The 24,289-nt window shown below is 38.9% G+C and overlaps 1 protein-coding gene and 1 pseudogene across 1 annotated transcript in view; one reads left to right on the forward strand and one right to left on the reverse strand.

Moving 5' to 3' along the window:
- Positions 1–24,289, forward strand: part of MTHFD2L (methylenetetrahydrofolate dehydrogenase (NADP+ dependent) 2 like) — a 135,897-nt gene that overhangs the window by 93,052 nt on the left and 18,556 nt on the right. The window contains exon 7 of the mRNA XM_039230925.1: positions 15,098–15,223. Within this exon, the coding sequence (XP_039086856.1) occupies positions 15,098–15,223 (126 nt within the window). The remainder of the gene's footprint in view (positions 1–15,097; positions 15,224–24,289) is intronic.
- On the reverse strand, positions 12,580–13,399 carry LOC120231081 (annotated as a pseudogene).

The raw sequence follows: 24,289 nt of genomic DNA on the forward strand, positions 1-24,289 counted from the left end.
CAGTTTGTTTTACTTCATGCTATTGCTGTAGAATAGCCATGCCACAACTCAGTGGCTTAAACAATAGTCATTATTATAACTCACAGGTCTGTGGTTTGCTGGAAGATTGAGCCACTGGATTAGGCTAGCTGATCTCACATTGATTCATTCATGTGTTTGTAGGCTGACTGGCTTACTTCCATGTCCACAAGTGTGCTGGAGGCTGCACTCCACTCTGGGCTTGAGTGATGCGCTGTAGCTGTTCCACGTGTGTCTCCTCCTTAACCTAGGACCAGCAAACAGGCCCAGATGTGACCTCATAGTGATTACAAGGTTGCCAAAGCACAAATGGAAAGATGAAGACCTTTTGAGGCTAGGGTTTGAATGGGCACATTGTGAATTCTATCTCATTCTGATGGCCAGATTGATTCCCTTGGCCAGGCTTAGATTCAAAGCATGGGAAATAGACTTCACCTCTTAATGAAGGAACTGCATAGTCACATGGTAAGGAGTTGGAATACAGGGGAAATGAGGATAAAGAATCAGGGCCTTTAATGCAATACATAATACATTTCATGACTTAATATATACTTACCTACGTATACATAAAATAAGACACATTTTTATGAAGGATAACTTACCCTTACTATGTGTTTTGCTCTTTGTATGCAATGCTACATCATGCTATGCTATTCCTTTTTGAAAAGGTGCTGATTGCCACTGGATTGTTTCATGACTCATTCATGGGTCACAACTCACAGTGTGAAAAATACTCTTCCCAGTGAGATAGTCAGTGTTGTGTGAATGGAGGCTTCCAGCCTTGGATTCCCCACAAAAAATTTACATGAGGATTTTCACTCAAATAAAGACAGCCAGAAGGAAAGTAGCAAGCACAAAGCAGTTGATTAAGGACTGTACATTCTCAAAGTGTAGAGTTCAGTGTGCCTGGGTGGCCCAGCAGGTTAAGCATCTGACTCTTGGTTTTGGTTCAGGTCATGATCTCACAGTTTGTGGGTTCAAGTCTAGCTTTGGGCTGTTAGCACAGAGCCTGCTTGGGATTCTTTCTCTCTCTCCCTTCCCCTCTCTCTGGCCCACACTTGCTCACGCCCTCTTGAGGTGGCAACCCCCCGAGCCTTTAGGACTCCTTTCCTTCTATGTGAACAGGGTCTTAGGTTAGGGGTGGGGGTGGGGTCTTCAATGGAGGCTGCTTCTAATCATTTGGGGGACCCCTTCCACAAGTTGAGGGGGCAGTTTTTGATCCTACAAGGTTTGTACAGCAACTGTCATAGCGGCCTTGGGTAGGGGCTAAAACCACAATGCAAATGCATTATAATGAATCTAAGGGTTACCTTGGGCAGAGGCAGAAGAAGAGAACACATATTTTGCACCTGTGTCTCTTAATCTTTTAGCCCTGGGGTCTTGGAAGCCCCAAGGCCACAATGTTGTATACCCAGGCCTTTAAGGTGTGATGGTGTGCCCCCAGGCTTCTAATATGTAACCTATTGATCACTGTCCTGGCCCCCAGCTCATGTCTAACTAACTGCCTGCTCTGTCAATACCACCTTAAACGTAACATGTACATGTACGGTAGCTTTCTCTTCCTTTCCCCCCCGCCCCCCCAGGATAGTCTGTGAATAAGTGGCATATCCTGAGCATGTATTGGGTATTTTCTAACATGCTAGGCAATGTGCTAAGCACTTTATATACATCATTTCATTTACTTCTCTAGCCATTTTTATGAAGTTGTTATTATTGTAGATATATAGGTAAAGAAACTGAGACTGAAATAGGCACTTCTCCAAGGTTTCCTGGGTTTTAACTGGACAGCCTGAGATTTGAACCTGAGTCAGTTATTTGGTGACTGATTATCTAGACCATTGTATCCTTAGCATCTATTAACCTCCCCGCTCCTGGTCTTTACTTACTTTTTCATTAGTATCTTTGACGAGTTACTTTGAAGTAGTAGATACTCAAGCTTCATCTATTTGGACTCTTCCTCCATCTTCCCTGAGGGTGCATGTACGTCCCAAGGCATGGTGGGGGCATTTAAGTCTCACTATTATGCTTCTAAACTGGCATCCAGTGAGATATCCTTCATCTCATCTGGTCCTTGACCACTTGTCTACACATAAACCAGTCCTTTGTTTCCCAGTGGCTTTATAACTGTGCTATAGGAAACTCTAAAAAAGTGTTTAAGGCATCTGCCTCAGCTCTCCTTGCATCCATTTAAGAATTTGGGGCCATAACACCTTCTTAGCCTCTACCCAGACTATGAGGAAAAGATTCCTTTGTTTTTGGACATCCCAAACCAATACTGGGTTTTTTGCCAACAGTCCAAGACACAGCCCAAGGCACATTTATTGACCAGCAGCCTCTCCCTTGGAACCTCTTAAATCTAAGCTCTCATCACCTCTTCCAACTATCTTGACTTTATATTTAGCTCTTTCATTTTCTAGCTGGAGTTCCTCTGTCCTTCCTAAGTGTTAGTATTTTGAAATCCAGGACCCAGAGAGTAAGTTCTTCTCTGTTCTCTTTCTTGTCTGTATCACCTCTCTGAATCAATAAGCACAGATTGTCCCAGCTGCTGCTTGAATGCTTAAAGGAGGTGTGAAGCATAAGCCCTAATAAGTTAGGCCCAAGAGCTTTGATTCAAAGCGGCATCCATTTTAAAGATGGCTATCTCAAGTAAACATCTTGACAGCTACTAGATAAAGAGACAGGCTGCCCCTCCCTGCCAGACTTCTTTGTTTTAGGTATCTTGGTTAATTTTTATAACTGAGCATTTGGGTTGTTTATGTTTTCTCTTCCTGCACTTCAAATTCCCACTCTAGTGTTTTAACTTCACCAATGAAGAGTGAGCCCATGAAACCCTAAGCCCCTACCCTTGATCACAATAAAAGCAGAATCTCAGGCCTGTGCATTCTCTCCTGACTCCTGATGTCAGTGTGTGCCCCCTGGTGTGCTATGCAATTTCCAGGTCATACAAATAATAAACTTTTCTTTTTGTCAAAGTTTCATGATGGTTATTGCTGAGGGTGTCTTACAGTCATAATAAAATCCATAAGGGCTTGTCCAGCCACAGTATTGGCTACTGATAGGCAGAGACAGGTACCTAACAAGGCAGGAGAAGGGAAAGTCTAGGGCTACAGACAAAGAGAGTCACAGGGATTATGAAAAAATGGTTTGTATTTCCTGAATATTAGGTCTCATTTGTATGCATTATCTAGACCATCTGGCCTTCAGGAACTATGTCCTTAAAGCAAAGGAATTGGACTCACCGGTTTTCAAATTTGACTCTGGGAAACCTAAGGGGCTATTGGCTGGCTGTAGAGCCCCTCCCTCCATCTGATGTTTTCATCTAGTACATCTCTTGCCTTTTTTTATTAAAATTTTTTTCTTTTACATTTATTTTATTATTGAAAGAGAGAGAGAGAGAGAGAGCACGAACAGGAGAGGGGCAGAGAGAGGAGACACAGAATCCGAAGCAGTCTCCAGGCTCTGAACAAGCTGTCAGCACAGAGCCTGACACGGGGCCCAAACCCACAAACTGTGAGGTCATGACCTGAGCTGAAGTTGGATGCTCAACCGACTGAGCCACCCAGGTGCCCCTCTCTTGCTTTGATCATTTTACATACTGAGCTTTGTAAATGTTTTTTCTTTAAAGAAAGGGTTATGAATGTTTGAAACCTATCCCATTTGACTTTAATACTCTGTATACAGCATGGCGGTTAGTAATATAGACACTTGCCTATTACCCCCGTTGACCTCCAGCCCCTACTTAGGCCCTGGATGCACCAATGTCTATTGGAAGGGAATAAGGTTTGGTTGATGAAAGGAAGAAAAGAGAAGCATGCATCCAGCTCTCCCAGGTTCACTAGATTTTTGCAGAGAAAAGATCCAAGGCAGAAGGTGATGGAACTACTCAAGAGGGAGCCTGTGAATTTCTGAGAACAAAAGGATTCCATCCTCCTAAATGATCCAGTATGGCACAGAGCAGGACCCTGGTGGCCCTCAGTGCTGAAAGGAACCTGGCACTGTTCTGGCACCCCAAGGATAAGAAGTTTTGGAAGCACCCACAGATTTTCCTTGTTCCAGACAGTATCCTAATGATAGGCATCATAGCCAAACAAACATCCAATAGGAAACAAAGAAGCTAGAGGAAAAGAGAAAAAGGGGATATACTCTGTGGTCATTGCCACTGACTCACTGGTTTATAAATACTTCTTAGGATTCCTAGAAATAACAGGGGGACCTTTTGGGGGAAGATACTGAAGTCCTCTTCCTATTATTAAAGGTTCTATTTAGCAAGGATACATTTAGCCATCATCGGACTGTCTCCAAAGCAAATAATGCTGAAGAAAGTTTTTCTAATCTACAAAGAAACGCATACATTCATACAAATTCCACTGCAATTACTCTTGTTATTCATGTAGTAGGACAGCTTCCAGCTGAAGGAGTAGTCCACCTGAATAAGCATTTCCATGGTGTTACTTTTATATCTGAACAAGAGTTCTGGTTTTGTTCCCAGCCTCACCTCTGACTCATCATTGTGAAACTAAGAAATCATTTGGCCTCTCAGCACCTCAAAATCTCTCTTCTGTGAATGAGGATAATGGGTAAACCTTCTCTTGCTTCACTGAATTGTTGTGAGGTTTAATTAGATAATGTTTGCACAGCCCTTTGAACTCTACTAATTAAATTGATGTGTAAATATGGTGCTTCCTTTTATCAGGATGCCTTGACTGAGCCATTTTATAAAGACTTAGAGATGGCCATGATAGGATTACTAGGGAATGGATGTTTTTTTCTTTTTTTTTAATTCATGTGAACTCAATTCTGAGATTGTCAAATAGGCCTCTGAAAATACCTCAATGGGGTTCTAATTAATAAGGATATAGCCTCATACTTGCTCAGGGGGTAATGGTTTCACTTTCATATAAGGGTAAACTTAGCTTCTAGTATATACTACTATGCTCTGTGTGTGCTTTAGGTATTGGCATTATTTTTAAGATGTTATGTTTAGTCATTGTATTTTGCTAAGATAACACTGGTGATTTATTTCATATCTGTCATATAAGGATACACAATAACAGATTTGTGATTACCTACTAAGAAAGCCCTAACTTTTGAAGAAGCAAGATCTTTTGTAGATTACCAATGGGTTAGTCTACTTATCAATCAAGATTTTTACCCACCACCAAGAAATCTTGGATAAATTAGAAATCCTCTCACTAAATTTTCTGATGAGAATAATTCACCCTAAAATAATTATCCCAATTATTTACTGAAAATTTATATTAATAATAAGACTTTTATCTGTCAGAAATATATTCATAGATGGATTAATTGGCTTGGGATTAATTGGCAGGCTTGGGCTTTAGTGTGTAATTATATTTGTAAGCTAGAATTTTTTAATGATGACATTTTAAGTATATAACAATTAAATTTCATTTATTACTGAGTTGCCCAGAATAGAGAGTTGAAATGTTTTATCAGGAGCTCAGAGAGCCCCATATGAGAGTGTTGAAAACAAATAAGTATCAAGGCAGGAGGTTATAACAGCAAAGGCTTCTGTAAACTCTAATAGCTGGTTTATTGTACTTGTAATGTTTCTTCTGCTGTATGGACTTCAAGAATACATGCATTGATGGGCCAGCATAACGTAAAAGTACTGTGAACTGTTAGAAACTTCAAATTCAGTTTCTGACTCACATCTTCTGAAATATATGTGCTGCTCTGAATCTTTATCTGAATACAAGAATAGAATTCCAGAGAAATTTTGAATTCTCTAGTTCTCAGTTGAGAACTTAATGAGAAAGTGAGGTGTCTTAATAAACCCTGGGGATAAAGACCCAGATAGGTATAGTGTTGATAATTTCAGAAGAAGGCAAATAAGTATTGATTATTATGATCTAAAGGGACACTTAAGAAGACAAAATATAGATCTAAAACTAAAATATATTGCCTCAGGAGGCACAAAGACAAAATAGAATTTGAGTTTGCTACTACAGGGATCAGGGAATGAATATTCTATTTATGGCTCTAAAATTCTGCATGAATCTATATCCTCACCCATCGGAGTTTTTAACTAGGAGGATGAATATTTTAAGAATCAGTCCATTCTCTATAGTTAGTTGTTTATTTATGTACTTTATTACTTTAGCTTGTCCTTTAAAAGAGTATTATATGGAGTATCTGGGTGACTCAGTTGGTTAAGCGTCTGACTTTGGTTCAAGTCATGATCCCCTGGCTCGTGGGTTTGAGCCCTGCATCAGGCTCTGTGCTGACAGCTCAGACCTGGAGCCTGCTTCAGATTCTGTGTCTTCCTCTCTCTCTGTCCGCCCCCCCCCCCCACTCATGCTCTGTCTCTCTGTCTCTGTCTCTCTCTCTTTAAAAAGAAAGTCTTAAGTAAATTTAGATAGGTTTAAAGAGGTCAGTGTGAACCTTGATGGGCTCAGCCCCATTGATCATGCCAATGCCGTAGAAACATTATCCATGAAAACTGTGGCACCTACTTGAGATCTTCAGTTTAGGTGTAAGTTAGACACAGAAGTACCAGTAAATCTAAGTCGCTATTCAAGTGACCTGTGGCCTCATTATGAATAGGGAGTTTTCGGGGATTTTGAAAAAGAGACAATCAAAATGCCATTAATCTGCCAGGAAGTCCATCTTCAAATTGCATCCCTCCCTATTAAGTTAGCAGGTGTGCTGTCACAGAGGAAGAAAGATTGTACCCCTGCCCTTGGCCAGAACATCCAGAATGTCTGAAGATTATTAGACACTCACCACCTGAGTAATTTATTTACTCCAAGGGAGATGTTGAATAAAAATAGCAGAGTTTAGGCTAATAAAGTAGTGCTCAGATCAAGCAAAAGATTGCTCCTCAACAATCATGAGCCTTACTTGTAAGGCTATACATTTATTCCGAGTCTTATTCTGTTTTTGTTCTTCAGCTCTTTCAAAATGTTCAGCAAAGTGCTAGAAGTCTGGCATTTGGGCTGTTTCCCATTGTAGTTTTTCCCATGTCTTAAATCTATTTCAAGCTTAAGGTTATTCACAAAAAATTAACAAAGAACTCTGTTCATCTGTATCAGGAGTTATGTGAATTCTGTCTAAAGATAAAGAGCTTGTCTCTGACTTCCCCAATGGATGGATCCTTTCTTTGCTTATATGACTGAATTAGAATCCAGTCTAGGTTACAGTCTATTTTAGGGATAGTTTCCAGAAGACCTTGTCAAATATATATAATTTTTCTAATTCCCTCTGATTTCTTACTAGATATAGGGTTTTGAATTATACCTTTCTATCCACTTCTTTTACATGCAAATATGTACTGTTTGATATATATTTGGGAGTACTGAATTATTTGTTCCTAAAACTATTATTAAATCCTCTGCAAATGTTAGCTCTCTAGGTTTTGGAAAATCTCTAATGTTGAATTTAAGCTCAGAATAAGACTAGATCTTAAAACCAAAGCAATTTTTCCTGCTCTGAGGGGGATTTAACTTTGCAAGGTAACTGCATTTTGGGGGTTTCAAGCCAGCCAGGAGTGAAAGAAACAAGTCAGAAGAAAATAGGAGAAATAGCTGAGGAAAGAGGAATAATAGGGTGAAGGCTATTAGGATTGTGCTGAGATTTGAAGGAATCTAGAAGAGAGACCATTTTTAGGTTTTTACCTTTTGTTTTTCACGGTGAAGACATCTTTTAAGGGAACAGTTTTGGAATCTGAATACCTTTGGATACTTCCTCAAAACATTAAAAAAATCCAGACCACTGAATATGTGGAATTTTATTCCTTTATGTTCTAAGACACCTCTCCAGTGAACACTTTTATGCACCTCAGAAGTTCTTCAGAATGACTATTATAATCCTAAATTATCTTTGGTGAAACAATCCCATCTAGAAAGGTAAGTATGAGAATTTGGAATATGGTAAGCTCATTTAAGAAGCAGGAGTCTACATCAAAGGGGTGGTGGTGGTGTTGGGTTTAGACTGAGGCAAATCCAGGAGAGTCTGCAACGAGTCAGTTGAAAGTACTACTTATATACCTCATACCTCAGCCCCCAAGGCTAATGGCTGGCCCGTCTCCAGCTGCAAACTTGACCAATTGACCATTCTCCCCAAAGAGAAAGGTTTGGGGAGACTTCACAGACAAAACAAGGCTGAGGAAAGTTCCCATCAAATTTTGCTTAGTGACCTGAGGTAAAGTTTTTCCACAGGATTTTCGAAAGTTCAAAAGACATATTTTGAATTTTTCAGTTCCAGGGCCAGTTTGAAGAATGGATTTATCCAGGCTCACATCCCCTCCTGTGAACCTCTCCCATATAGATATACAACAAAAAATGATAAGGATATAGACAAATTGCATTGTAAGTAATAAGACTGATTTCCACTTAAAGTAAAAGATTTTTAACTGATTGGGTAATCAATTCCTAAAAAGGGCTCCTTATTCACAAGAAGATGAAATAAATTCAGCATCTGAGGAGCTTTAATAAAAGAAACCAAATTTCAGACTTATTACAAGACTTACTTCATCATTCTAGTTAGAGAGACCAACAGTTGACTCTCATAGCAAGAGGCTCAAGGGACCACAGAGGCACCTGTGGTTTCTGAGTTGAGGTCTTGAATGGTAAGAGTGGTGATAGAGGAAATCTTCATGGATCCTCAATATTGTTGAATACTGGCACTCCCTAAGTGCCCAAGCAACCCATTGATAAGACAGATCAGAGCTTGTGATTATGGAGGTATGGGAAAACACTGCCTTGGCAGTCTTTTAGGAGCAGTGGTGTACTAGAGCTCTCTACCATCAGCCAGCCTGTGAAGGTGGATTCTGAGCATCGCTTTCCAACTCTGTGTCCAGTGATGTCACTTGCTATCTTGAAGTCAGCCATGATAGGGGAATTTATGCCACTGAGGAGTATTTATACCACAGAAATCATCAAATTCCACAAATCAGGGATTCCTACCCCCCCCCCCAAGGGCCTATTTATCTTAGTAGCATAGAGGCAAAGAGAATTTACATGTTGAAATTTGTTTTAAGACAAGTCTTTTAATGCAGAGACTTGCTAAAGATAAGGTAAGGAGCATAACAGGGATTGGTGGATACAACAGGGAGAGAGTTTTAAAGCAAGGGGTTTCAAGAGTCTTGGAGAACAAACAGCCATTTGATACTATCTACTGAAAAGTGAAACAACTTGATGATAATTTAAATGAGTTTTTTAGTAACTTCCAGAGACAGCAAAATTATTTGTAGCTTCTATCTTTCTGAGCAAGTTTCCTGGAATAACAAAGTCATGTTGATAAAGACAGTGGAATAGTAAAGTCACAATAATGTATACAGTAAGCCATGAGGGTGTGGATGGTTTTGGTTCTCACAGAAAATGCTTGAGCCTTCAAATTATATAAGACTTGAGGAGGAGTTTCCATTGAATTATCACAGCAAAAATAAATCAATAAATCAATCTCATAGGAAATAGTTATTTGAAATCACTGTTCATTTGCAACTTTAACAAAATGTGGGAAAAAAAAAACCAATCTGACTCCACTTATTAATGGCATTAAAAACCCATTGGTATTTAAACATTTAAATAGCTTTTAATGCTATTTCCCTGTTATCAAACAATAAGAATGTAAATATATTGCATTTGTATACTCGGAGAACTAAATACGTCATGTCCAGGAAATTTTTCAGTGTGTTTAAAAGTGTAATTAATGAACAACTTTATATTTCCCATCATTTGCCTCTACAAGACAACAATGTAGATGGATTACTTAGAGTATTTAAGATATCTAAAACAGAGATTTTGTATGTCCATTTGTTATAATTCCAGCATTAAGAACAATTTCTATTATTTCCATGATAGTATCAGAAGTCTGCAAGAATCAGGGGTGCCTGGATGGCTCAATCGGTTTTGACTCAGGTCATGATTTTGCGGTCCATGAGTTCATTCCAGCCCCGCGTGGGGCTCTGTACTGTCTGCATGCTTCGGAGTTCTTTGTCTCCCTCTCTGCTCCTCCCCAACTCATGTACGTGCACTCTTTCATGCTCTCTCTCTCTCAAAAATAAATAAACATTAAAAAATTTTTTTAGAGATCTGCAAGGATCAGAAATGAATGTGTTGAGAGAAGGAAAGAACATTTAATTTGATGACACAAAAGACAATGTTTAAATCATAGAAATGGAAGACATCACTAACCTTCCCAGATTGATTCCTCCTTTACCCTGTAGTGAATATTTGTAGTGTATACAGTTTCTTTTTGTGTACTGTTTTCTTATTCTTAAAATTTTCTCTATTTCCTTTGTTCCATCCTTCTTTCACTTTTCCTTCTACAAACATGTAGAGTAAATCTACTCTCCATTTAACATATTGATGACACTACCATGATTATTGGGTTTTGCTTTTGTTTTTAGTTGTTTTTGTTTGTTTGTTTGTTTTGTTTTTCCTTAGATAGGCAACCTGAGTTTATGCAACCATTCTATTTAGCGGTATTCAGTGTGGACCACTATTAGTCCATGACTCTTTCTTACCTCTGAGAACCATAAGTCTGCAATAAGATAAGGTCCTGTACCAGAACATAAATCAACATACTGTGCCCTTCACTGAAAACAACCTTACTATGAAGAAATAAAGCTACCTGAATCAAACAATATATTTAGTGATATAGTTGTTTTACATCGTGGCAGAAGCTTTTTTACTATGTTGCAGAATGGTAGTAAGCAATTAAACCAACTAGTGTGATAGCACTTGCTCCATATGGCATGAGTTCTAGATTCATTCTAACCATTCTTCTCTAGACCAGCTCCTGGATACAATCAATGCTTCCAGAGAGAATCTGCTAAAAATTTAGTGGAAAACATTATATCCTTATATCCGGGCACTGTTTTCTATTAGAGTAGCCTAATAGTTTTTAATGAATTTTTAATCAAGTATAGCACCTGGTCAGACTTATACATTTATTCCCTTTTAAATTTTTCTTGCTACTTATATAGCCCATGATTCCAAAGTGGGCTACCTATTAGCTATTCTATCCAATTTTGTTCATGTACAAATACAGGCTATGCAGCTATTGCTGTGTTAAGAAAAAAAATAAAAATAACTCAATTACCTTAAACAACCACTTTTTAAAAAAATTCCAATGAATTTTTGTTCAGCTGGTCAGTTACAGTGACCTTGGCTTGTTTCTTCTGATCTTGACTGGGGTTGCTCAAGCATCTGCCTTCAGCTGATGGTTAGCTAGAGTCTGACAAGTGTAGGATGGCCTCAGCTGCAGTGACTCAGCTTCCTTCCACAGGGTTTGTATCCTCCAGTAGGCTAGCTTGAGCTTGTCCTCAAAGCTGTCACAGGGTTCCAGGAGATATAGGTAGCACACAAGACCTCGGTAAGGATTAGCCCTACTGCTGGCATAGACCAGAGCAGAGAAAGACAGAAAATAGACCTGGAGGAAAACAAAGGTAAAATAACCATCCTAGTGCCAGTGTGTTCGTCCAAGTTCTTTATTAAAAATTTGGAAAATGGTATTGACAAATTCTTTTCATGGAAGACCTCTGTAGACCTTCTTACAGATACATTGACCAATAGTTTCAGAATATGTTATTTAAGTATCCAGGACCATACCAGTTGGAACTTTGATCCAACCCATGGTTTTCCATCATGTTCATAAGGGTTCAGTGAAAAATTTTGTCAAATGTGATGTTGCAGCTAAGAAATCATCTATAGGTTTCTGAGCATAAATGATTATCACCACATTTAATTATGCTAGCAATATATTAGGGTTCATGACTGCATAACTTATGATAATCCATATGATAAATTATTTCATGTGGGTTTCAAATTTCAAATAATTGATACAATGGAAAAATGTTCACAATTTCATTTTAATGACAAAATGGTAGGATTTATAGTCACAATATAAGCAAAGTTATAGGTATCATACTTTATATCTACTATATAAATATTTTGAAATCCTAGAAAGAAATACAATAAAAATATACCTATTTTTGAATGGCATGATTATAGTGATTTCTATTTCCATCTTAAACTTTTAGATTTTTTTCTACATTTCCTACAGTGGACACATGTGATGTCATCAGAAGAAGAAAATAAACATGTATTTAAGGTTTTTCTATTTTTTAATTTTCCTAACAATTAAAATCAAGCTCACATCTCCCTCTCTTTTGAAAAATGTGCATTTGTTTGTTGCCAGTGTGATATTCTCTGAGCTGATGTAATGAATGATTACAATTGAGAGAGAAATTTGGATCTTTCTCAAAAGCATAGTAGCTGGATTTTAATAACTATTTCATCAACATTTTCATCTTAAAAATATTTTCTGCAGCTATCTATAATCAACATATGTTATCTTTTCTAAAAAAAGAAAAAATTTCCTTTTATTAATCATCTATAAAACTTCCATCCAGATCACTACAGCTTAAAATAGATCACTACCCTTTCACAGCTCTTTAGTAGCTAAGAGCAATGGATAAAATCCAAACAACAACTCAGAGAAGTTCACATTACCATCAGTTCAAAACATTGGATTTGCCAAGATTAGGTTATTTAAAAAGAATGTTCAGAAATTAAATAAGAATTTTTGTCACCATTAAGTGTCTGAGTTTTGAACAGATTCTTGAACTGTTTAAGACTCATATCCATCAGCTCACTCAACTGTAGCACAGGTCTCATCCTCAGTAGCTTTGCAAGAACTACTACCTTCCTCTTGAAGCTCCATGAGCTTTCTCAATTCAAACTTGAGCTTCTTCAGCACTTTGACTTTTCTGACAAAGATATGATGGAGTGGACATATAGACTGATAAGGCTTTTCTGATGCTATCTGGAATCAATTTATTAGCCATTTCTTCCAAGTCATTTGTCTGTGTCTCTCAGGTCATGATCTTCATTATCTTTTTCTGAATTTGGTGGACCTGTTGATGCTGAGCATAAGAGGTCTTCCAAATCTGATTGTCACATTTTTTAGTAAAACCAACACAGACTAGATGAAGCAAATAACCATCAGTAATCTTGACTTCAACATGGGCTTCAATCATGGTCTGCCATTTTTTATTTATTTATTTATTTATTTTACCATGGAGCACATTTTGTCATGGGTAAGATACATGCTATGGAAATTAGTCATACAGTTTTGGCCCTAAAATCCTCAATAATTAGCTTGAATTTTCTAAATTCAGCTTCTTCATTCTTCGGATCAGCAAGGCTTACTTCAGAAACATGACCATCAAGGCCATCAGATCCTATTTTGGTTCTTTGAGTTCTTGTAACTTGTGTTTTTCCCATATTTTTTTATTGAACACAGCTGGTGCTTTCATATCATACCCATCTTTCTTACAAAATGGATCAATTACTTTCTTCTTGGGCCTCTTTATGCTACCTTTCTTAAGGTGCTTGTTCTTGCAGATTGTCATGGTGCTGCTCAGGAAGCCAAAAGACTAGGTTTTCTTTTTCTATTGGATTCCAGGAAGAAACAGGATTTTATTAATATCTTTAGAACAATACTCAATGCTAGAACTGATAAAAAGGATATGGGGTACGGGATAGGTTAGGAAAGCATGAAAAAGAAACCCATATTTCAAACATTGATGCCTAGTTGGTTATATTATTATGTGGCTAAGGAATGTATCAGATAACCACATCTATTTTAGCCCTGACCATTTCTCTATAGCTATTGAAATCTTAATTGTACTAAAAATCATTTGCCATCTGGAATGCTTAAATGGATAATTTAAGGAGAAGAAAGCCGCTAACAACACAACATGGAGTCCTTTTCATGCAAGGGACGCAGAATGTGAAAATGAGTAAATCACCTACTAGACACAGTACCCACCAGAAGCATTGTGTGATAGAGTAAAAATGGTCACAAAATCTTTGATTTTCCTCCCACTGAGAAATGGAGGCTCTATCTGTTCTCTTCAATCTAAGTAGATTCTGTCACTGCTTGACTGATAGAATATGGCAGAGTGATATTATGCCAGCTTCCAGGTTCTAGCCTTAAGTGACTGGCAACTTCTGCTTCCTGTTTCTTGTAACACTCACTTTTAGAAGCCAGCTACTAGGCTGTGAGAAGCCCAAGCCACAGGAGAGGCCATGCCTATATGACCCAGTTGACAGCACCAGCTGAGCTCTGCCAACTATGAGCAACAACTACAGCCATGTGAGTGAGCCATCTTAGACAACCAGACTGGTTACATTTGGGGATGACTCCAGCCTCAGCCACTGTCTGAGTCCAACTGTATGAAAGATCCCAATGAAGATCCATCCAGCTGAGCTCAGTTATCCCACAGAACCATGAAATGTCATAATAAAATGTTTTAAGACACTAAGCTTAGGGATGGTTTGTTAATTATCAACAAAAATAGCTGGAACATTGACCATTGTTAGCTGGCACTGTTGTACTTAAAATTAAATTTGAAAATAGTTATAGAAAATGCATCATGACATAAGATCTCTGTAGAGCTATTCTTCCAACTGCAATGGAAAAATCATAAGTAGAGTTTAGTATATCTTATACCTTTCCAAGTCATATGTGGACATAATGAATCAAAGAAACAAAGAAAAATAAGAAGAAAGCTCAAAATAACACTCATGTTTGGAGTTGATAAGATACCACTATGTGTGTGGCACTTTACAGTTTACCACTATCCTGAGCATTTGAATTATTCTCACTTAACTTTTCTTTTTTATCCAACCACCTTCCCCAACCTTTCCTTCTCTCTACCTCCAATTTCCAAGTAATTTTCATTCCACCCAACCTTAACAGGAGCCTGTTTCATAGTCATAAATTCCCCATGCAATTTATAGTACGTGAAATATACAAAGATGAGACTGTAGTGGATATCCATCTGGAGAAATCTGATAGCAATCTCTGAGATGAAAGGGTAAATCCAGGTAGGAATTTAAGCACAGAAGCCCCCATGTGCTGCCCTTATTCTTCTGCTTCATCAGAAACGATCCAGTGCAGTTGGTCTCTTCCTAGAAACAGTGTATTTTGTATATATATTTTTTAAAGCCATGACAACAAAACATTAGCTTATAAACCTTTGGTATGATCAAGGACAAAGTTTAAATATTTTCCAGAGTGTTTTACAACTGTGCTTTGCTTTCAGGTATTCCAAAGTTGATTACATCTGATATGGTTAAGGAAGGTGCTGCTGTAATTGACGTCGGTATCAACTACGTCCACGACCCAGTGACAGGAAAAACAAAACTAGTTGGAGATGTGGACTTTGAAGGTAATAAACTATATCTCTTTTGATAAGTGAAGAAAATGAAAGATTCTACTTTACATGTTTTGATGGCAGAAAGAGAAACTTTGTATTTGATGCAGATATTATTAAGTTAGTAATTATTACACCTCTTTCCTCTGAGGCAAAAGAGTTTAGTCACTTCTATATTTCCTTCCTTCCTTCATTTCTCCCTCCCTCCTCACCCTCCCTCCCTGTCTTCCTTTCTTCCCTTCTTCTTTCTTTCCTTCTCTCCTCTCACTTCTTGGGAGGAAATATAATTAGACCATTAATACTTAGTTTTAAGATTAAGTTCCTTATAGGGGCACCTGGGTGGCTCAGTCAGTTAAGCGTTGGGTTTCTGCTCAGGTCATGATCTCATAGTTCAGTTTGTGAGTTCAAGCCCCACATCAGGTTCTGTGCTGACAGCTTGGAGCCCAGAGCCTGCTTTGGATTCTGTACCTCCCTCTCTCTGCCCCTCACCCACTCATGCTCTGTCTCTCTCTCAAAAATAAGTAAACATTAAAAAAAATGATTAAATTCCTTATAATACAGGTGTTACAGGTTTATAGTGAAAGAATGCAGCTGGCCTTCTGTACTAGGCATTATTTTGAGTTTTTTGGAGTGTGTCTCTGTAATTAGCCATCCATGCTATATATTCAGCCATTCACTCTTAAAGCCAGAAGGCATCTTGGGGTATGTTTGCTAATACTAACTATATTTCAGATCTGAAGAGTTACCTGGATAATTCAAGTCAACATTCCTCACTTGTATTTTAAAGAGGATAAGGAAGAGTAACTAGGTTAACATTTCTATGGCTATTGAAGGAGATAAGGCAGCAAATATGTAGTGACAAAAAAACAACTGTAACTCAATGCTGTATCTCTGCTGAGCCCCTACACAGATAATTTTAGATGCCTGACCCATAATCCAATTTTACTTCCATATCTTTGTCAGATACTTAGATTCAGGTTTTCAGTATAATCTAGCAATCTTAATTGACCAATAAGATATAAATTTAGTAAAGTAAATGGAGATATTTTTATATTAGAAATATTATATATATTAGATTAGCCATCTGTCCAAAAAAGCAGGGCCATGTCAAGAACTTTATGAGCTGTAGGTGTGTCTTTATAGACAAACTGAAAGAAACAAGAGATGATGTGATTTTTTAAAAAAAAATTGTAATGTTTATTTTTAAGAGAGACAGAGTGTGAGTGGAGGAGGGGCAGAGAGAAAGGGAGACACAGAATCCAAAGCAGGCTTCAGGCTCCAAACTCTCAGCACAGAGCCTGATACAGGGCTCCAACTCACGGACTGTGAAATCATGACCTGAGCTGAAATCAGACACAGAACTGACTGAGCCACCCAGGTGCCCTTAGATAATGTGATTTTTATAATAATTTCAAATTTACATTTCCTCTTGGAATCTGGTCCTCAGGTGATGATTTACCCAAGTCCTAGCAAGGTGTTGAATGAAACCAAACATGCAGGCATCCAGGTGTTCTAGGGTATTGGTCCTATGTTTGTGAGATTCCAGGTGCATCAGGTAGGCACTTGGAGCCTGCTGCTTAAAAAAAGGAAGGAAGGAAGGAAGGAAGGAAGGAAGGAAGGAAGGAAGGAAGGAAGGAAGGAAGGAAAACCTGAGGACACGTGTGCAGCAATACATTCTGGGGACACAATGGCAAATAAGAGCAAAGTACAAAGAGGACACTGCAATCCTCATAGGTGGTCATTCACAAGGTCCCTGCCAGTGAAGAAGCTTCCAGTCTAGCAGGGATAACTCTGCACGTAACCACGTGTGCCTGTCTGTATATATGCACATGTTATGTGTACGTGCTGAACTCCTCAGGAAGTGACCTCATTTCTTTATTTCATGTGTCATGTTCAATCAGTAATATCAGATATCAATAATTTATGTGAATTTCTCAACTTGAAAGAGTAAGGATACATTTCATTTTAAAACCTGACCTCATTTTGTCTCTCTTTTTTTTCTGCACTATCATTCTGCTTCTTGATGTTACAGTCACCATGAGTTTATTGCAAAATCGCCATACACTTATGATGCACCCAGATGGCATAGACAGGACATGATTGCCAGCTCTAGGCAAGAAAGGCAGAGATGTTTTCAGTTCACAACCTTGACTGTGCTTGTAGAGGAAACGTACCCAGCTGCTCAACACGTCTTTTGAGACCCTTCTCTCGTATGATTGTTCATTGGTCTCAAAACATTTCCATGCATTCTTATGTTTAGCTAAGAATGATTTTTGCTTGTGGAAATATTATAAAAACATTTTTTAAAAATGAGCACTTGGGGGGGTGTGTATATGCCTAGTCACACATGGATATGCACTTCAGATTGCATACCACTCCCTTTGGCAGACTCTATTAAATTGAATTGCAGTTATGCATATCTAGGTATACAATGAAATAAAAAAGGGAAATGACAAAGAGAAACAAAGATGTAAGACAAACAGGAAAGTGCGTTGGGCTAGGAGGCAGAGAAGCACTTTTATACCTGGCACTGTAACCCAGGAACTTTGCGGCCTCTCTGGCCATCAGTGGTGTTATCAGTTAAATGGTAGCAGTGGTAGTGGTGGCTCCTTCCAGCCCTTCTGTGTGCTGCATCGTGGCCATTTAGCTGCATCTCTGTCATTTAGCTATACCACCAAACAGTTGTGTAGAAACACAGAAATTTTTGGAAGGTCGGGCTTTTCTGATTCTGTCATAAGGCACATCCATCTAATTGATAATATTACTCTTGCTATAACCCCCTACGGAAGACCTGGACTTGGAACGAAGGCCTTGCCAGTGAGGCCATGACTCAGCCACCCAGAGCAATATGCAAGTGATAGGTTTTGACATGTTGCTCTTCAGGTTCGTCATCGGGACTTAACCTGCGGTGAGGGATGAGCCCTCGGCTGAGAGGGAGGAACTCTAACTTGGGTTATGCCATAAAACTTGTAGGCAGCCGTGGCTGCAGATTGCTAGAGGGAAAGTGTGCTGCTGTGTGAGTATCGGTGAACATTTCCCTCTCACTGTACAGCCGAGATAAATAAATGGGTGTAGGTAAAGTCAAATGTTAAAAAAAATTATCCTTGCAGAAATTTTCAGCTCTCTAATAAAGGAACCAGGGTGGCTTTCGATGGGAATGATTTTAAAGAATAATTTCATTAATTGAGCCCATTTGAGAAATATTTGAAATATGTAAATAACTGCAAATTCAATGATTTGTAAAACCAGGAGTCATTTTATCTATTTTCTTTCTAAGAAAATATGGATGTCTACTTGTAATCATCTTTATTATTAAATGCTTTGGCCTCGGTTCTGAATCAGATTCCTCTCCTGTGGGTGATGTTTTATATCAGATACAGCATGAGGCTTGCATCACCCTTTACTATAGTTCTTGATGGCAGGAGCCATAAATCACCCTAAATATTTCTTTTTGTTGTTAATGTCAAGTTTCTGTTTTGGCTTAAGTATAATTGTCTCCAGACTACATCTTCCTTCATCTACTCAGGTTCCCCGATCTCACTTTTTTCTCTGCTCTGTTCTCGGCTTCCTTCTTGCTTCATTCTCCTTCTCCTGAGCCCAGAAGAGAATCAAATAGCCCTTCTTGAGCTGGTGGCCTAGAGGGAAATAATTGTCCCCCCTTCCATCATTCCTCCAATAGCTCCCTGCCACCTTGGTCACAACATTGCCAATATTCTTAGAGAGGAGACAGGCAAATCTAGTAGAAAATTACACGGAGAGTAAGGAAGGCAGGAAAGGCTTTCTTACATGGGGTCACCCTCTTCTTAGATCATTTGGAATTATTCTTTATTCAGTGATAATAGTAGTTGGTGTTTGAGTGGGTTGGTTACTGTTCTCAGCCTTTTATATCCCTAAATTATTCATTTAATTCTTATAGGTAGCCCTATAAGGTATTGTTATCATCCCCTATATGACAGAGGCACACAGAGCCTGGGCATCTTACCAGAGATGACATGTAATGGGGCACTGTGTGTTCATAGCCAGGCACTTGGAATGTCTACCGTGTGTGGTCTTCACTATCCTGTATTTAACTGGGTTAATACTTTCCTTTTTTTAAAAAAAAGTTTATTTTATGTATGTGTTTGAGAGAGAGAGACAGGCAGAGAGAAAGAGAGACAGGGAGAGAGAATCCCAAGTGGGCTCTGTGTTGTCAGAGGGGCTCAATCCCAAGAACCATGAGATTGTGACCTGAGCCAAAACCAAGAGTCAGATGCTTAACTCACTGAGCCACTCAGATGCCCCTATACTTCCTTTTAAGACATGAAATTATTTCTTTTATGTTCCCCCTAGGATATGTACAATAGCAAGTTTTAAAAGTGTCTAGACAAAAGTATCAGTGTATGTCAGCCCTCACTCACTCTACCTGGTTCTGGAATGCACAGATACCAGTTACCATGGTTTAGTTAAATAACACCAATCCTGCTACAAAGTGGCACGAATTTTAGTTAGCTTGCTATATTACCTGTGACTGCATAAAGTGCAAGCTTCTCTGCTAGCTCTTCAATCTAGAAATCATTATGCAAATAACAAATGTGCGCTGTGATCTGCGGCCAGTGACATCACTTCTTCCAAGTCTCTTGGTGATTGGTCATGTTACTCAGCTCAAACAGCGAAGTGTGTAGTTCTGTTGACTCCTTTTTCCCCTGCTAATAAACCACATGACATTTTACAAAAATTGATCACAAACGGAAGGAATTGCCAGCAAAGAAATAAAATGTGATGATGCTGAAAGTAGAATCTGGAATTGCTGACTTTGGGATGTTGATAGTACCACTACTTGCCACTTGAGAGAATCTGGACGTGGAGCCAGAGGAACTTAGCAAAGGTGAACTTCTCCACATAAACGAGAAAAGTAGCTGTGGCTAAAAAGACAACAGTGTCCCAGAGGAAGTAACACTAGAATAAGCTTCATATTAAAAGAACTCTCAGAAGGGCACCTGGGTGGCTCAGTCAGTTAAGCGTCCGACTTAGGCTCAGGTCATGATCTCAAGTTTGTAGGTTCAAGCCCCATGTCAGGCTCTGTGCTGACAGCTCAGAGCCTGGAGCCTGCTTCAGATTCTGTGTCTCTCTCCTGCTCTGCCCCTCTCCTGCTCGTGCTTTGTCTCTCTCTCAAAAATAATTAAACATTTAAAAGAAATAAAAGAACTCGCAGAGATATTTCATGGCATTAACGTGCAAATACAAAATGTTGGAAGCTGATCCAAATTTAGAAAAGAATCTGAAATTCACCAAGGCGTAGGAAAGATGCTCACCCTATACTGAATGCTATGTGACCGGAAGAACACCAAAACTATTCAAACTAATCATGATAAGTTTTTACAAATAAATAAAACACTTTAATTCTCCATATTTCTAGTGTTTAAAATAAATTATGACATACTAAGTAAATGTTTTTACTACCATTTTCAATTTCTATACATTTATAAACCATAGAGAGAGAATTTTTGTTTTCACCAACATTTATAAAGGTTACTGAACAAATGTTAACATCCTCCAATGACTGTTAAAGTTGCTCTGCACTGTTTACCTTCCACAGCGATTTGTATGTTTTTTTCTGCTACTGTGAAATGTGAGCACTGCCCATATTTATCTCTATGTCCAGTGAAATTAGTGGTCGTAGACTTCAAATTCAAATCCAATGCCATGATCACCTCTACTATGTGACTGTTCAATTGTGTTTGATTACAGTGTCTCAGGATTATTACCCAGGTAGGTTGTTGAGGGTTGCAGCATGCTGGGCTTAGCACATTTCCTAGGGAATTCACACTGGTGCTTTTCTCGGTAATAGATTCAAGTTAGGACCTCTCTTCAGCACCATTCTTCTCCGGATCCCTTGAGGAGTTAATGGGGCCTCAAAGGTATTACTGACTTGAAATGCTATTTTGGTTTGAATAGATCCTCGGTTATAGAAGTCAAGATGGCTCATCATCGCTTCTAGTCTCTGACAGATACTACCATTCCCCGTCAGTTACCTAAACCTGCCTCTCCCCTCTAATTTAAGGCAGTAAAAGAAGCAGTATTTACAAGCATCTATGACAAAATTATTTTGTATGTCTAAGAATTGTTTTCAATAACTAACAATCATGCAAAAATAATCTATCTGAAAAATTTAGATTTACTGTACAGATTAAAAAAAAAAAAACAGTGAGACCTATCTACTTTCACCTGGTCATTTTCTATTAGTGGCTTTGAAAGAAACTTCATACATCTCTAACAAATAAGACTGTCCTCATAAGATGGAAACAAGAGATTGTGTGGTATGAGTTGTAAATTTCTTCTTCTGACTGGAAAGCAGTCTGTCGTCCTGGACAAGCTCATAATTACGTTGCTTTTATGACAGCAGTTCTCTGAATGGATTTGGTGAACTGAACAATCTAATTAATGACTTCCGTGCTGTTAATTCAGGCCAACCTTGTTCACACTGGCGAGTTCTCAGGCCCGTTTGCACCTCCTAGCTACCACACAGATGTTTCTGTAATCTTTTGAAGCTTTTAATAGCTTTGCTTCAGTTTTATGATGAATTCTTCAGGGATTGCGGTGGAATGAAAGGGACTGGAATGTCTGCTCCTTATCCCTTACCATCTCTCCTCCCTGCCTTGCATTCCTGACCACACCTCTACACTCACTGCTCTGTGCCAAAACAGGGAATAAAATGATGCTGAGAAGAACTGCTGAAATGGAAGGAAAGAGGTAGGAACAACATGTAGGTGCTTTGCTCAAAGTCCAAATAGGTGGGGCTGACGTCCAAGAGTGATTCTCTCTGAGGAGCTAAAGTTATAGGACTGCATAGAAATTATGGAGCTAAGTATAAAGGTGCATTATAGTGATGATGAAACTGATTTAAATTATAAAAGAAGCCACATTATATGGAAAAGAAGGTCTACTCTAACACAAGCAATTTTTTTTAAACTATAGTTGCTTCCACATATTTCGTGTCTGCATATTTTACATCGCTTGAGACATATATGACTTATACCCTTAGGGTTTTATCAGCCATTTTCCATGAGAAGCCCTGGTTCCTGGTTATGTTTAGTGAATATAACATAATTTGCCTCACTCTGTATCTTTGTTAAATGGTAAGTTGTTTCTATTTTCCCCCCTCTGAGTATTATACCAGAGGATAGGGGAGGCTGCTGCAACGAAGGGATAAAATACATAAACTCTAATAAGATAGCTTAGCTGTCTCCTACAAAAGTCTGGAGTTAGACAGCTCTTCTTCGTCCAGGGGTACTGTTTTCATCTTGCTGTTTGTGTTCATTTGATAAAACTGCCATAACTAGGTTCCAAACACTGTGTGGCTTAAGTAGTAGAAATGCATTTCTCACAAATCTGAAGACCAGAAGTCAGAGATCAAAGTGTCCCCAGGGTTATTTCATCTGCAGCTTCTTTCTCCTTGACTTGTAGATGGCCAACTTCTCCCTGTCTTCACTTCGTGTTCAAATTTCTTCTTCCTACAAGGACACTAGTCATCTTGGATTAGGGTCCACTCCAATAGCCTCCTCCTAATTACCTCTGTAAAGACCCTGTCTCCAAATATGGTGACAAGCTGAGGGACTGATGGTTAGGACTTCAACATATGAATTTGGGAGAGACACAATTCAGCCCATAACACTGTTCCGCTTGAGTGCTCTTCTTATCCACACAGTTGAAGTTGAATTGCCTGCTCATCCATGTTTTCTTCCATTGACCAGTGAAAGAGAGACGAGGGCAAGTGACTTCACCTTTAAGAAAATTGAACTGGAAGATGTATGCATTACTTCTGTGAGCATCCTATTGACCTGAATATAGCCATGGCTACTCTATGTGGGAGCGAAAAAGATGTGAAATCCATAGTCTCTAGATGGGAAGTCATACTTGGATGAATAATGATCCATTCTGTACATAAGAACTTGAAAACTAATCTCTTACTTGGAAAAAGAGAGACGGAGACAAAGACAGAGATTTCCTCATCCAGCATCCACATACCATTCAGTCTACCCTGAATTCTTTTAGCTGTGAATACCTCATTGCTTTTTTAGTCAGTTTCAAAACATGGGCCACTTACTAACTCTTTCCTGTGGGGTCAGTGGATGCTTAATGTCAGTGAAGTCATGTCTTGGGTCAGCTACTACAGTAGTAACCCTGAACTCCACAGATAAAATATATGCACTAAGCATAGAGTCTGCTTAAGATTCTCTCTCTCTCTCTCTCTCTCTCTCTCTCTTTCTTCCCCTCCCCTGCTCTCTCACTCACAATAAATAAACATTATATATAATAAAATATATAATATTATATATATATATATTTGCAAAGCATAGATAGTACAAGCTCACCAAAACGTCTTCAGTTCTAATTAAACCCATTTTTTATTATTCAATCATCAGTAGAGATGACACTTTTTGACGGCTTCATGAATTTTGAAAATTCTATCAGGTCTCTTTGTGGTTTCCATTTTGATGTCTCTTTACAGACTTAATTTTGATCTCTGATCGTTACTGATGTTCTGTGTAGCCCTCCAAACCCTCTGAGCCATACTTTTTTTTACTGAAATGTATGTCATACAATATGTTCAGGAGTTGGAAAAACAGCAAGGGGAAAAGATCTCAGTATCAGCCTTGACTCAGCTACCATCTGCAACTTGTCCTGAAAAGGAAAGACATATGAGTTACCACCTACTATGACCACACAAGAAAGAAACCCACAACAGACATGGCAGGAGAGCCTGAGGTCTACTTATGGTGATCTGCTGGGAGGGGAGCCAGCTGAGTGGTCCCCAAGCTTCCTTCTGCCTCTGCTGGTCTTGCTCTGGCACAAACTGGCCCCAAGATAAGCCCTTCTTGAGCAAGGGTTCCCAGAGTGTCCCAGGATAGGTCAGAGTGGGTGAGGTTAAAATCCCAGATAGATAGGGTAACATCAGAGGACAGGCCAGCCTTGACTAAATTGGGTCATTTGAACAAAAGGTAGGCTGAAGGCCTGAGGGTGGGAATCTGCAGTGGACCCAGGGCCTCTGCCCTAAGAAATGGAGCTATTGCTGCTGCATTGGGGCTCAGCTCGAGACCGAGG

The sequence above is a fragment of the Hyaena hyaena genome, unplaced genomic scaffold (genome assembly GCF_003009895.1).
Source record: "Hyaena hyaena isolate Hyena2069 unplaced genomic scaffold, ASM300989v1 scaffold_54, whole genome shotgun sequence".
NCBI lineage: Eukaryota > Metazoa > Chordata > Mammalia > Carnivora > Hyaenidae > Hyaena > Hyaena hyaena.